The 14,893-nt window shown below is 42.5% G+C and overlaps 1 protein-coding gene across 1 annotated transcript in view; it reads left to right on the top strand.

The window, feature by feature from the left end:
• LOC116064552 (latent-transforming growth factor beta-binding protein 1-like) overlaps window positions 1-14,893 on the top strand; it is a 70,180-nt gene that overhangs the window by 38,075 nt on the left and 17,212 nt on the right. The window contains exons 12-13 of the mRNA XM_031319789.2: window positions 8,326-8,463; window positions 9,901-10,062. Coding sequence (XP_031175649.1) covers window positions 8,326-8,463; window positions 9,901-10,062 — 300 coding nt within the window. The remainder of the gene's footprint in view (window positions 1-8,325; window positions 8,464-9,900; window positions 10,063-14,893) is intronic.

The following is a 14,893-nucleotide window of genomic DNA, read 5'->3' as shown; positions in this document are numbered from 1 at the left end:
GGGGGACTTTGGAGGTACCAACGTGAACACTAAGGAGAGCAACTGACGGACAGAGCACCGAGAAGCCTGGCTAGTTACACTATAAATAATCTCGTATTGTCAGACCTTCCTCCACAGCGCTGCGGAGGAAGGTCTGACTAGTCCACACAGCATTCCTGGATGGGAGAAAAACATGCTCTGGTTTATTGGCATTTCTTTAAACCAATGTGTTTCTTAAAGAAACTTAAGAAAGCAAAATCGGCATGTGGTTTCCGCCTAGAACATCATTGGTGTAGCAAGCATCAGTGCTATCGGTGAGGTGCCTGCAGAACCCAAAGGATACTTAAAGAAGAACCTCACCCAGCTACAGCTTTTTAACCCTACTACCGGCTGGAAGAGCTGGAAGTACCTGCTGTCCTACCACCAGACTACGGAGCAGCATCCATCCTCAGGCTGTGAGACTCCTCAACTCACCTCCTCATCCGTACCCCACCATAAATTAATGACATGGAAGTTTCTGTAATGCTGGTTTGGTACATTACCAAACCACTACCCTTTGTACTACCCTCATTCCCATCGTCCTTCTAGGTATGTATGTATTTATATACATACATACCTAGAAGGACATTTGTACATTGTTTAATATTAATTAATTTATATATATATATATATATATATACACGTCTTCTATGTGTGTATTGTGTGAAGGGGCTACAACTGACCTTTCATTGTGCAGCCCTGTGTTGAAATGACAAATTAACCCTGTAACTTGCAATTGGTGGACAAACAAACTGAACGTTGAAGTGAAAAATAGAGTAAAATAAACCTTCTGTGTTTCTTCATTCTTTGACCTCTTTTGATTTTTAAGAAATTAATACCATATCACAATTTATAATGGACTAACTGAGCCGCTAGTGTCTGACAGCAATTTACTACCGTGCCAACACACTCTCACTCCCAACTCGTCAAATACTGAAGCTTGGTCAGGACCCTTGGCGTCAATTTTCAACGTGCAGGTAAAATTACTTAGTTAGGGTTAGAGAAAGATCTAACAAATGTTTGAGTGACAAGAACAGGGTGAAAGTCCTGTGTTGTTTGACCCATCCACCATCAACCTGCCTCCTTATTGTTCATATTACGTCATCTTACAGCGCTGAGCTGCTTCTCTGCCCGGTGCGTCCCATACAGATGCTAATGGGGGCCTTATGCATCTCTATCTGACACTAAGGGCCACTGACCAAGCATCAGTATTTGACAAGTTGGGAATGAAAACGGGTTGACCATGGTGAGAGGCGCCATGAAGGAGAACACATTTCAACGGAGCACGTGTTTGTTTGCAAAAAGTTCATGTGTTTTTTGGGTCATGAGCGATGTATGACAGAGTTAGTCTCACAGACAACTGTGCTGCCAATATGGAAATATGAAAGGTGAGCTGAAAAAGATTAGGCAAAGTGTAAAGAGACCAAATCGAGTTAGTATAACCTCACCGCAGGAAAAAAGGCATTGCTTAGAGACGCATTTACCACCATCATGTGGTCTGGAATCGCTGCACTATCATTACAGACTTTCTCATCAGTCTCACTCAAGAGTGTATGGCTGCAGCCTGGAGACCTCCCGTCTCTTGCTCCCCTCTCATGCCTGGGCATATCCAATGGTAAATTCAGATGTTCAGAATACGAAATCTCTATTTTCTAAATGAAGTCACATTTAAGTTAGTGAGCATGATGCAATTAATTGAACGCCGTTTAAACTCTTAAATTAACAATAGCCATACATAGCCTATAGTTGGCAGATTTGTGGATGTTAATGTTGTCTCCCTGATGTTAACGTTTGTTGTTTATTTGATGAAACCTGCGATGACTTTACATTTTTTTTCATTCAAATTCATAACAGTACAAAAAAGGACAAGCGTAACATAAAAAGGTATGCCAAATGAAAAAATATAGCTCAACAATGAAGCTACCCATATAATACTAAAATTAATACTTTTTAACATATGAGACCAGAGAAGAGTAGGCTCCAATAAAAAGGTTTTCATGCCTTCCATTAGAAGGATCTGATATCTAAAATTTAGATAAGGCCAATACATTATACAACAACGGTTATTAACAAAATAAGTGATAATCAATCTGTATTCATAGTGTGGAGCAATTCGCTCTTGAAATACAAAAAAAACAAAACAACAGACAGGATTTCTAGTACCTCCCTGTTTAGTCAGCCAGCCAATTTGAGCTATAGCTTTGTAGAGACCGTGGGATTTCCCAAACTGAATAAATCCCGCCCGCACATATAAAAACAAAACTGCTTAGCTAGCTCCATTGTGTTGTAACTAAGACATCTGCTGAAAAAATAATTGTATTCATTAGCATGATTGCCATTCTGTTTAGTTCAAAAACATCCAAAACACCGTACGAAAACATAGCAGACCAGATGCAAGCTTTTATTTAGAAAAGGCAAAGCTCTGGGACGGCACCAGCCGGGAGGTCTCCAGCCATACCCAACTCGTCTCACTCGGGAGTGGCTCAGACAAGTGCAACACTTAGTGGTAAAATTTGGTATACCGGTCGAGTCTGCTGTTTAGCTTAAAGGTGGTCTAAGCGATGTCACGCATTTTTTTAGGCTACAACATTTTTTGTCACATACAGCAAACATCTCCTTACTATCCGTGAGCTGCCTGTCCCCTGAACACACTGTAAAAAAACACGGTCTGTGTAGACAGCCCAGGCTCCACAAACGCCAACAAAAACAAACTGTGCCAACCTGCACCACCAAACAACAGTCTTCCAGCGTTCCAGCCAATAACCGACAAGAAGGATTTCTTCATCACAAGTGTGCGGAAGCACGAGGGAGAGGGGACGGGAGGAGGGAGGGGTGAGCTAGCCTCGTTTTGTTTGAAAATACTTTGAACGTCAACAAGAAGTGCCATCACCCAACATCGTTTAGAACACTTTTAATAAAACCAGTTTCCAACTTTCTACACCCGCCCAAGCCTAGTTTCACGTACCAGTTCCACATAGACTGAAACTTCAACTTCTTTCACCATTTCTATCTTAACTGCCACTTCAGTTGTCTCACTATTTATGCTTCCACTGCCACTTTAACATTTGTAGTGCCTCAACGTCAAGAACAACCTCATTTTGTTTGAAATCTTCAACTTGAGCTATTATTGCCACAGAAAGATACCAAAAAGCTCCAGTGTCAATTTTTAACTGACAAACATTTTAACAGGAATTTTCGTCATATAGTCTGGACTTTTCCAGTCTAATAATACATCTCAAATGAATGTCTGGTGTCTCTTTAGGTTGAGATAAATGAATGCCCCAGCTATTATTGGAGAATTTCGGGTATTACCCCTGCTGTGACCTATGGCCTCAGTTGTTTGTCTCATATAATCTTTGAAAGCAACATTGCCAAGTATTGCAGACACACTATCCCAATGAGGACTACATGGAACTAATGTTGATGGGAGTTGGTAGTCTCCCCAAGATACCGGGGCTCCATCTAGTCCATTTTCCTCCAGCAGGAAGGAACATCAGAGCAGACTTCCCCCTGCTGAACCCTGATAGAAAACTTCCCCTGCACACATTCTCCCAGTGACTAGCCCTGCCAAAACACACACACACACACACACACACACACACACACACACACACACACACACACACAGACGCACACAAAATACAGACCAGCATGCTCTTATCCTCATACCTCAATTGAGTATGTGCTTACACACACACACACACACACACACACACACACATAAAATACACACACACACACACATAAAATACAGACCAGGACGCTCTTTTCCTCATACCTCAATTGAGTATGTGCTTACACACACTTCCTATCTGTCCTTTGGCAGTGCGACTGGGTCGCACCCAAGTTCAATCCAGCCAGCTGCCTCCTCTTCACTGCCAAACCATCTCTCACACACACACACACACACACACACACGCACACGCACACGCACACAGACACACACACACACACACACACACACACACACACACACACACACGCAACCACACAAAATACTGAAAAAAACCAAGCATGGTGGTGTACCACTAAACATTCAGAATGTGTGCAGTCCAAGGGTGTAAAACAGTTTTTTTCTATTGCTTAAGCACTATTTTGAAAACAGGGACTGGTTTTTCAAAAAAAAAATACACCCAATCAGCAGAACCACACACCCAATTAACAGAACACCTCAGACCCTTTGCAAAATGAAACACTACTGTTACGTCTCAGAGAATTTGAGGACCAGAGCAGGCGAGAGTGGTTAGAGCTGGAGAGTGGTTAGAGTTGAAGGATTTATTACAAAAGAAAAACAAAGTACACACCAACAAAAGGAGTCCGGAGTGCAGAAGGCAAAAAACTAATTCCAGAGAACAGGGAATCCAAAAAACAAAGGTAATCAAAAAACAGGAACTTGAGAAGAAAGAAAATCCAAGGACAAAAAGACAGCATAGAACCCGACTGAAACCGACACATGAAAACACTACAACGATCTGACACAAAACAAGGGGAACACAAAGACTAAATACACCAGGTAACGAGCAAACACGGGACAGGTGACACTAGGGCTGGGGAACGGGTGGAACACATTAGACCGTCACATGGGCGGGAAAACTAAAAAACAGGAAGTAAAGCAAGACAAGACAAGACAGAAAACCAGACTGCCAAAATAAAACAGAAAACGAAAAAAAACATTAACATATACAATAATCAGAATAATACACAATAAAAACAGGAAAAACAGAACACACCATCAGCAGAATAATACACGATCAAAACAGGAAAACAGAAACATACACAATCAAAACAGGAAAACAGAAACATACACAATCAAAACAGGAAAACAGAAACATACACAATCAAAACAGGAGAACAGAAACCTACACGATCACAACTACACTAATTTATAAAAAACACATTTTGTTACCAATTCAGTTTGAACCAGTTACACATGGCTGTTGCTAACCTAAAACACGTTTAGAAATTCTACTTCTCAGTGATTAGAGTACTGTAAATGAAGTACACAGAGAAAGTGCAAATATACAATACGTTCACCAAACACAAGACCAATGCTGCAGACTGAGGAAAATATAATGTATTTCTCTCCACATACCCAAATCAGTCAACATGGAAAATCACGACAAAACATGTCCCAGTTTCCATGCTACTACAGTAGTGTGCATAACACTGTTAGCTCAGCAAACAACAGACAAACATAAAATACTGTATCCAGTACAGGTTACAATTACAGTACAAAAAAAAAAAAAAATCTGAAAAAAATCTGAAAATACAGTACAGAAAACTAAGTACTTACCTGCTGCATTTTTTTTTATAGTGCTTAAATCTGATTGGTGTGTCTACAATTAAGCAATTATGTGTTTGCGTACCTGATGGCTGTGTTTCACAGATCGGCTCATAGGTGTGGTCATTTGACAGTCACTGCTTTGGAATTGCAAGGAAGTGACATCAGGATATTATTCTGTGTCTAATGACTACAAGTGTGATTAGTGTTTTGCAAAAAGTGTGAGGCAGACATTGTGCTGATAGTGGTGCACATCTGGGCCAATGTTTTGCTCCTTGAGTGTAAGGTTTTGATAATTGTGCTATCTAAAGATAGCAGTATTGCTACTAAGTCTGCTCCTTTCTGAAGATCCATTGGAGCTAATTATTAATTAAAGCTGCAAGCAGCGATGGCCGGGCCCTCGCTCCTCTGCGCGCGTCGGGGTTACCGGCGTTCGCCGCTCCTTGCGACCGTGCATTTGCGCGGCACTCAGACACCGCAAATCATCACCAATGAAAGGGGAACTCCCTGCTGAGTTCAACGATACCTCACACAGGACTCTACGTCATACAGTTCATTAGCTTTGAAAAGGGGCGTGGCTAAACTATAGGTGTGCGGGTCAAACCATCACCAATTAAAAAGGAACTCTTTTGAGTTCAATGATACCTCACACAAGACTCTACTTTCGATGGGTCAGCATTCAAGAAAGGGGGTGTGGCTTAAACATAGGGGGCGGGCCAAACCATCACCAATGAAGAAGGAAGTCTCTGCTGAGTTCAATGATACCTCACACAAGGGTATACCTTAAACGTTTCAAATGTTATGAAAGGGGGCGTGGCTTAAGCATAGGGGGCGGGCCAAACCATCACCAATGAAGAAGGAGCTCTCTGCTGAGTTCAATGACACCTCACACAAGACTCTACCTTAAACGGTTCAAATGTTATGAAAGGGGGCGGGGTCTGAGTAAGTGGGCGTGGTTAAAGTATAGGGGGCAGCTCAGTATCACATGTAGACCACACATTATAAGTTTCATGTAAATCGGATGATGTTTGTCATATAAGGCGCATTTTCTGTTGCCAGTGGGGGGGGCGCTATGACCAAAACTAAATATTGGCCTGTAGATGTCCTCAGACCTGGACCCTTGTCAATCGTGAGAAATTTCGGGCAGATACGTCAACATACACTCAAGTTACAACAATTTCTTTGTTCATCGCTAAACACTCAAAATGGCCGACACGCTACGCCCACACCGTCAGACAAAAAGTTTTTCTTTTAATAACTTTTCATCTTTAAGGTGTTGAGATGGTACAGATCAAATTTGAAGTCCATCGGATGAAATCTCTAGGAGGAGTTCGTTAAAGTATAGCACCTTGACTGTTAAGCCTACTTCCTGTTGCCATTAGGGGGCGCTATGACTTTAAGTAAATATCGGCCTTTATTTGTCCTCAGGGTTGGACTCTTATGAATCATGAAAGGTTTCGAGCTAATTGGACAATGTACACTCAAGTTACACCCACTTCCTGTTTTGGTGGCGAAATGCACAAAATGGCCGCCCCACCACGGCCACGCCCATGCCCTATGACGAAAAGTTTTTCTTTTAACAAATTTTCATCTTTAATGTCTTAAGATGGCAAAGACCGAATTTGAAGTTGATCGGATGAAATCTCTAGGAGGAGTTTGTTAAAGTACGACATGTGGAAATGGCCAAAATCGCACTAATTTCGAACTTTGAAATCAAAATGGCGGACTTCCTGTTGGGTTTAGGGTATGGCTTCAATGACGTTTTGTGTACATCTTGACATGTTACATATGTGTACCAACTTCCGTGAGTCTACGTTAAACGCACTGCAGTGGCTCAATTTTTTGAACTTTGTAGGGGGCGCCTATTCCCGAAACCCTTAAAATACGTACATTTTCACCAGACTTGATGCGACCGCCAATTTTGGTGAGTTTTTGAATATGATAAGCCCCTCAAAAAGCCAATTCATTTGCCAGGAAAAGAATAATAATAATTCCTCCAGTTCCAATAGGGCCTTCGCCGCTGTCGGCGCTCGGGCCCTAAATAGCACATCATTACAAAGAGCCGCTGACACATGTTGCACACACTACATCAGCAAAAGTGAGGAATAGGCCTAATGACATAACATAGGTCTGATAGCCAACACTTCAAACTGTCATCTTTGGAAAGAGGATAACAACAAACATCTCTGAGGCTTGTCTTCAGTGTATGGCTTTTAGAGCGAGATCTTCCATGCCAGCTGATATGATACCAATGTGCATGTCTCTGAGTGCTTCATACATTCACACACACACACACACACACACACACACACACACACACACACACACACACAGAGGTGGGAGTGGCCAGGCTGGAGGTGGTGGGGGGTGTTGTTGGATGACCACCAAACACACGGAGAGGCAGAAAGAGATAGGGAGCAAGAGAGAGAAAGACAGAGAGAGATCATTTTTCAGCACTTTGCGGCACTTTGCTGCATTTAGCGGCGCTTGGCAGCCAATCGTGTCCCTACTCTATGTATGTTCGTCAAGGTTGCACTTTACTGGGACGTGTCCACTTCTTGCTCTTATTTAACTTTAAATTTAAATTGTTTCTTACATTTTTAGTGTTAACTTTTGTTGTGTTTTTAATCTTTTTATTTCATTTTGTGGGAGTACCAACGCAATTTCTTTGTGATACTGTCAGACAGTGCAATGACAATAAAGCCTCTTATGTCTTATTTTCCTGATCTTACTGTCATCTTTCATCATTCACAACACAAAATTGCCATTTATTATTTAATGAGAGTGTCCTCAACACAGTTTACCATCACTGTAAATCCACAGAAAATGTTTGTAGCTCATTAAAATGCAGGCCCGCTGCTCTGGAACATTGATGGAGAATATGAGGCATATATAGATGGGAAGAAATATATTTCATATGTATCATTGTTTTGTTTCATCCTGAACCCACCTTTTGTACACACTTGATAAAGCACAATCCTAGTAGGCCTTCATTGTTAGTTTCTTCTTCTGGTCCTGCTCTGCAGATGTGAACGAGTGTGAGCTGCTGAGCAGTGTGTGTGGAGAGGCCCAGTGTGTGAACGCTGATGGTTCCTTCCTCTGCATGTGTCCCAGCGGCCAGGACTATAATGTCATGATCGCCAAGTGTGAGCCCGTTCCCACAGGTAACCCATCTGCAGCTTCCTGAGCACAGCAGGCTGAATAACTGCTTCATTACACTGCTGTTTCTCCATACAAGTCAGTAAAGTGAGGTACACAATCTTTAAACAGTAGATAGTGACGCATAATGCATTAAATTATACCACAATATATAACAATCATTAATACCTCAAGATTCTGCATCACAAACACGTGAGTGGTTAGAGAGGAGGAAGGAGAGTAACGCCACTCAACTTCAGCTATCATAAATCAGTTGTGAGTATGTATGTCAGTATGTGAAATAACTAAATGTAACTAGTGTTAAATCCAGCTCGGGGCGCCACGCTTCAAAAAGGGAACATTGATATCCAATTAATTCAGTCTCAACCCTGCAGGTTTCTACAGTGACCGTAATGCGCATAATCAAGTTCTTTATAAATGAAAGGTTTATTGACTATAAACACAACTTATACCTAATCAATTAATTATTTAATCTTTTATTTAATTTATTGAATGAATGAATGAATGCCATGATGCATGAATAAATGCAATAAATACAGCAGTGAACATATAATGAAGGATAACTTGGTAAGATGTATGAGCTTGTGGAGAGCACTTGGGGAGTCAGGGTTCAGCGTCAGACGTTGGTGTTAATCTCCAATAAAGTGTGGTCCTTGCATCAAAATCAGAACTTTAAAACAAACTTCCTACATTTTATGTATGTTCAATAAACATAACACATCAATTATAAACATTTAATTTTGCATTGAAAAGTCCTTGTAAGTGTTTCCAGAGTTCACAGTGCCGTGTATGACTTTGCAGACACACCCTGGACTGTGAGGAATCTGCCCTTAAAGGGGTTGGTGCTACCAATGGCCAATGGTCCTTTAGATACTGTATGTGTCCTCACAGAGTCTCCTCTGGGAAAGATTTACAACTGAAGTCCATATTTAATTCTATAAGGACAAATTCAATTAATTTCCTTGTTATTGCTAAAGAAGACCAGCAAACGATCTGATATAAACAACAATAAATGTGCTTCAACCAGACACATGCATGTTAAACTGCACTCGCAAAAGTATACATTACTCCATAATCAAATCCAGACACGACTGTGGAGGTATGATGTTTTATGCAAACAAAAACAAAAAAGATGTTTTATGTTCTTCTCAAAGAACAATGGAACCAATGGCAGAACAAAGTACGACAATCTAGGATGTAGTTTAGACCACCACTTATAGGTAAGCAGTAGGGGAGGCTGTGGCTCAGTTGGTGGAGCAGGCCGATTGGTGGTTAGATCCCTGGTTCGATTTACATTTACAATTAGCATAAAGCCAACATAGAGAACCTTTCACTTTATCTGGCTTGGAAGCACAAATGAATGGGCTCTTCACCAGTGCATTCAACACTATGAACAGGAGGTCAGGTATGAGTTTTTTTTAATTCCTTTATTCATCTTTCAGTGTCATCAGTGGAGCATAAGGAGTGCTACTACCGTCTGAACGACAAAAACCTGTGTGAGAGTGTGCTGACCAGCCATGTCACCCTGCAGGAGTGCTGCTGCACTCTGGGAGCCGGCTGGGGAGATAACTGTGAGGTGTACCCCTGTCCTGTCAATGGCACAGGTGAGGACCTGACAATACCACACAGAGACACTTCTTTGGCTATGTTTCAGTTACACAGTATACCACGGGATTGTTATATGGTTGTATGATGAAGCTAGAGAGCAGGAACTCCTGTGTTGAGTTCATTTAAAGAAGTGTGCAGCTTTTAAAGGGGTGATTGAATGATTATATAGGGTATTTCACACTGTTCTCCTAATAGGGTATGTAACATTGGTTGGGCTGAAAATTGCCTGAATGCTATTTTATTAGGCCCTTAACTACCCTGTGAATATGGCCCTATTTGGAACAAGAGCTTTTCTTCCAAATATGGTATGCTCATGAATATTTAGATGAGCTGTGCACTGACTGGTTTGAGTGAACCACATAGAAACACATTGGAGACGAGACAGCAGGTCTCATATTTCAGACACTGCAAAGTCATACATTGTTTGTCTGCTATTTCGTTATTAAATTCACTTCTGAGACTTTTTTAAGCAAGAAATCAACTATATAAAGCTCAAATATGGGCCGTTTTACGAAAATTGATGGCTAATTGCAAATTTGGTAAGACGTGTCGGACTTTAGCTAGGAGCTCCACACGCTGACGAGAACCTCCATACCCAGTGAAAGTCACAGTTTCCCTGGGTACTGGACTACTGGAATACTCGGGGCTTCGCAGAGCTCCACGGAGCTGGCTGGCTGCCAGCTGCCGGCATAACTAGAGTAGCTATATTTACAGTTTGAATTTCGTCACGCCACTTATATAACATCCACCCCAAGGTCTTATAAAGCTAACAATGGTGTCCGATTTCAATTTAATGCATTTTTGTGAACATTAGGGGTTTCGTTAGCTGCGACTGTCAATCCTTCAATCCTATGTGTACAGATCACGGCTTGTTAGCTTCATTTTCGGCGTAATTTGAGTATATTTACAGTTTGAATTTCGTCACGCCACTTATATAACATATAACATCTACCCCAAGGTCTTATAAAGCTAACAATGGTGTCCGATTTCAATTTAATGCATTTTTGTGAATTTCAGAGGAATTCTAAGAGGAGGCTAGCTAGCTCTCATTGATAGAGCTCCATCCAGCCGCAGGCTCTATCAATGAGACTCACAGACAAGAGGCGTTTATTTCCCCGATCGTTTGTTTAAATAACTCAACACATTATAATTACACATATTATAAGATTAACTGGAACCTGCGGTAAGAGATTGCTGGCGTAACAAGCTTGCTGACCGCGCTCTCACTCACACACACCAGCCATTTAGCAGGAAGAGGGGAGCTGCAGGCCCTCAAGCTCTGTCAGGGCAGCGGCATTTGGTAGTCCATTAACCCAAAAAACAGTGACTTTGCACGGTATGGAGTGCCGTGGGCTGCCAGCCGTGACGGAGCTCCATCTACCTCACAGCAGGCTGGGGTCTGTGAAGAAAGGCAGGCCGGGCGGCAGCCACACAGGCAGCACCGGCTGCTGAACTCTGACACACAGTCGGACAAAATTTGCAATTAGCCATCAATTTTCGTAAAACGGCCCATATTTGACCTCTACATAGTACATACATACTCTACATTTCTCGCATAAAAAAGTCTCAGAAGTGAATTTAGAGGTAAAATAGCAGATGAACAATGTATACAATTTCTGAGATCTGTGCGACCTATTCAGAAGACTAAGCTGACCTCAGATCAGTGGTGTAGCCTATGTAAATGTTTGGGCGTGACAAAGATAGAGACTAGAGCCAAATAAGGAGGAGCCGCCGAGTTGACGTCAACTAGGCGGCTCGTTGAGATTTGCCCGTTTTCAGAGGCAGTTTCAAATTGTGAGATTTGCATAGGAAAGAGGTGTCAATGGGATTTTGAGGTTCTATGTGTCACGTAAACCTGTTATGATCTGTGATTGAGCATACGTCAGGACGCACGCATACGTACGATAATACAGGAAGTCAAATGAACGGATTCACGTGTGTTAAGTTACGACATGTTGGAATAAAAATCGAGCTAAAGACAACCTACCGTCTCCTCATAAATATATTTTATACAAAGATAGCAACACTTCACATGGTGTCAGAAGTGAACCGACACGGCACGCTGACTCGGGGACACCGCCCAGGATGGCAAAGTTTTCGGCGCCGGAGCAGCTTAACTTCGCTAAAGCGGAGGACTGGCCCGATTGGAAACAACGCTTCTTCAGATACCGAGTAGCAACGAAGCTTAACAAAGAGCCAGCCGACATCCAGGTCAGCGCATTGATTTATTCTATGGGCCCGGAGGCTGAACAAGTGTACAAATCATTCGTCTTGGAGGATGACGGGGAAGAGGATTTTGACTATGTGCTGAGGCTGTTTGACGAGCACTTTGTGCCGAAAAGGAACGTGATTTTCGAGAGAGCACGTTTCCACTCACGGATGCAAGAGGCGGGTGAGTCCGTTGAACAGTACATAAGGCACCTGTATGAACTCGCAGCTCACTGTGCTCACTTTCATGAGAAGGAGGAGGAGATAAGAGATAGACTTGTCATAGGGATTAAAGACAAAGATCTTTCACTGAAGTTACAAATGATAAGTGAACTCACTCTGAAAAGGGCAGTCGACATGGCCAGACACTCTGAGCTAGTGAAGCAACAGAACAGCGAGGCTGGCGCATCAGGGCACATTGATGAAGTGAAATCAAAGTCTTATAAAAGTAAGTGGAAAAACACACAGTATGAGGCAACAGGAGGATAAAAAGAAAAAAAAGAAAATGAAAGGCAAAACTGTGGAAGATGTGGACGCAGGCATGCAAGAGACAAATGCCCAACTAAAGACAGAGAATGCAATAAATGCCACAAAATTGGTCACTTTGCAAACAAATGCAAAACCAGAATGATACAAGAAGTGACTGAAGAAGTTGACAGCTTATTCTTAGGCTCAATAGATGAGACTACAACCAAGAATGAGGCTACAGTGGATGAAGTCATCACCGATACGGAGACACCATGGCGCACAACTCTAGTGATATGCCATACTCCAGTTAGCTTCAAGATAGATTCTGGTGCTGACACAACGATAATAAATGATGCTACATATAGCCGCCTCCGTGTCAAGCCAAAACGTAGTCCAGTTACCTCTAAACTGGAAAGCCCAGGAGGAAAAGTGGTCCATTTGGGGCAATTCCTAGCCAAGATACAAGAGTCAAAAGGGAGAAAAATAACAGACACTTACTTTAGGGTAATAGTGGCAAAGACTACATGTGATAACCTACTGAGCAGATCTGTCGGTGTTCGCCTGGGTCTGATACAACACATCGAAGAAGTCAGTGTGTTTGGGGAGTTAGGACTGCTTAAAGGAGACCCCATAAAAATAGTCCTAAAAGAAAACGCTAAGCCATACAGCGTCGCAGCCCCTTGCCGCATACCCATTCCCCTGCTACCTAAAGTAGAAGAGGAGCTGAAGCGAATGGAGGAAAATGGCATAATAGAGCGCGTGACAGAGCCCACAGAATGAGTAGCGCCAATGGTGCCTGTGATTAAGCCGACTGGAAAAGTAAGAATCTGTGTAGGTCTTACTAAACTGAATGAGAATGCGAAAAGGGAAAAGTTCATCTTGCCGACCACAGACAGCATCTTGCACAAACTGGAAGTAAGGTGTACACAACTCTGGATGCTGCCAGTGGATGTTGGCAGATGGCCCTAGATGAAGAAAGTTCAAAGTTAACTACCTTCATAACACCAAATGGTCGCTACTGCTTTAAACGGCTCCCATTCGGAATAACATCCGCACCAGAGATATTCCAAAGGAGGATGCAAGAACTGCTGCAGGATCACGAGGGCACGGTAGTTTACATGGACGACATACTTGTGTTCTGAGCCACTCTGGAAGAGCACGACAGCCGCTTGAAAAGGGTGATAGAGACTATCCGCACATCTGGCCTAAAACTCAACCGCCAGAAGTGTAAGTTCAGTACGGGCTTCCCTTCACTTCCTGGGCCAGGTTATCAGTCAGGAGGGCGTGACTCAAAGCCCAGAAAGAGTGTCCGCCATCACCGCCCTGGAGACACCTACAAATGTGAGTGAGTTAAAAAGGGTACTTGGTATGGTGAATTATGTTGGCAGATACATACCCAACTTGTCACAAATCCTTCATCCCCTTAACAAGCTGTTGAAGAACACAGTAGCATGGGTGTGGGACTCGCAGCAAGAAGCAGCCTTCAAGAAGGTAAAAACACTGATATCCTCTGCACCTGTTCTTCAGTACTTTGATCCAAAACTGCCCACTGTTGTAGGAGCTGACGCATCCAGTTGTGGATTAGGACGAGTACTGCTGCAAAATCATGGAGGCATACTCAAACCAGTAGCCTACTGCTCTCGTACATTAAATGAAGCGGAAAAGAAGTATGCACAGATAGAAAAGGAGTGTCTTGCTAGTGTATTGGCTTCAGAAAAGTTCTATCTATATCTGTGTGGTCTGGAAAGCTACAAATTACTTATCGACCATAAATCACTGGTGACACTCATCAACCACAGAGACCTAGACAAAACTCCACTGAGGTGTCAGCAACTTCTAATCCGCCTAATGAAGTTCAACCCTGTCGCTGAGTACATCCCAGGTATGAACCTGATAGTACCTGACGTGCTGTCGAGACACCCGGAGTCAAAAGTAGACAACACAAAACTGAGTGAGGACATCCAGGCATACGTGGACGCCATTGAAGAGCTGGAAAGGCCTAAAACAGTGCTGGAGCGTATAAAGGCAGAGACAGAGAAGGATGAAACCCTGCAGAAGGTCAGACAATACATTAAGTCTGGCTGGCCACGATATAAAAGAGATGTCGTCAGACCAGCTTTAGACTATTTTATGGACAGAAGTAGTCTTAGT

This window comes from Sander lucioperca, chromosome 15 (assembly GCF_008315115.2).
Source record: "Sander lucioperca isolate FBNREF2018 chromosome 15, SLUC_FBN_1.2, whole genome shotgun sequence".
Classification (NCBI taxonomy): Eukaryota; Metazoa; Chordata; class Actinopteri; order Perciformes; family Percidae; genus Sander; species Sander lucioperca.
The sequence above is the reverse complement of the archived record's forward strand: the minus strand, read 5'-3'. Positions and strand labels throughout refer to the sequence as shown.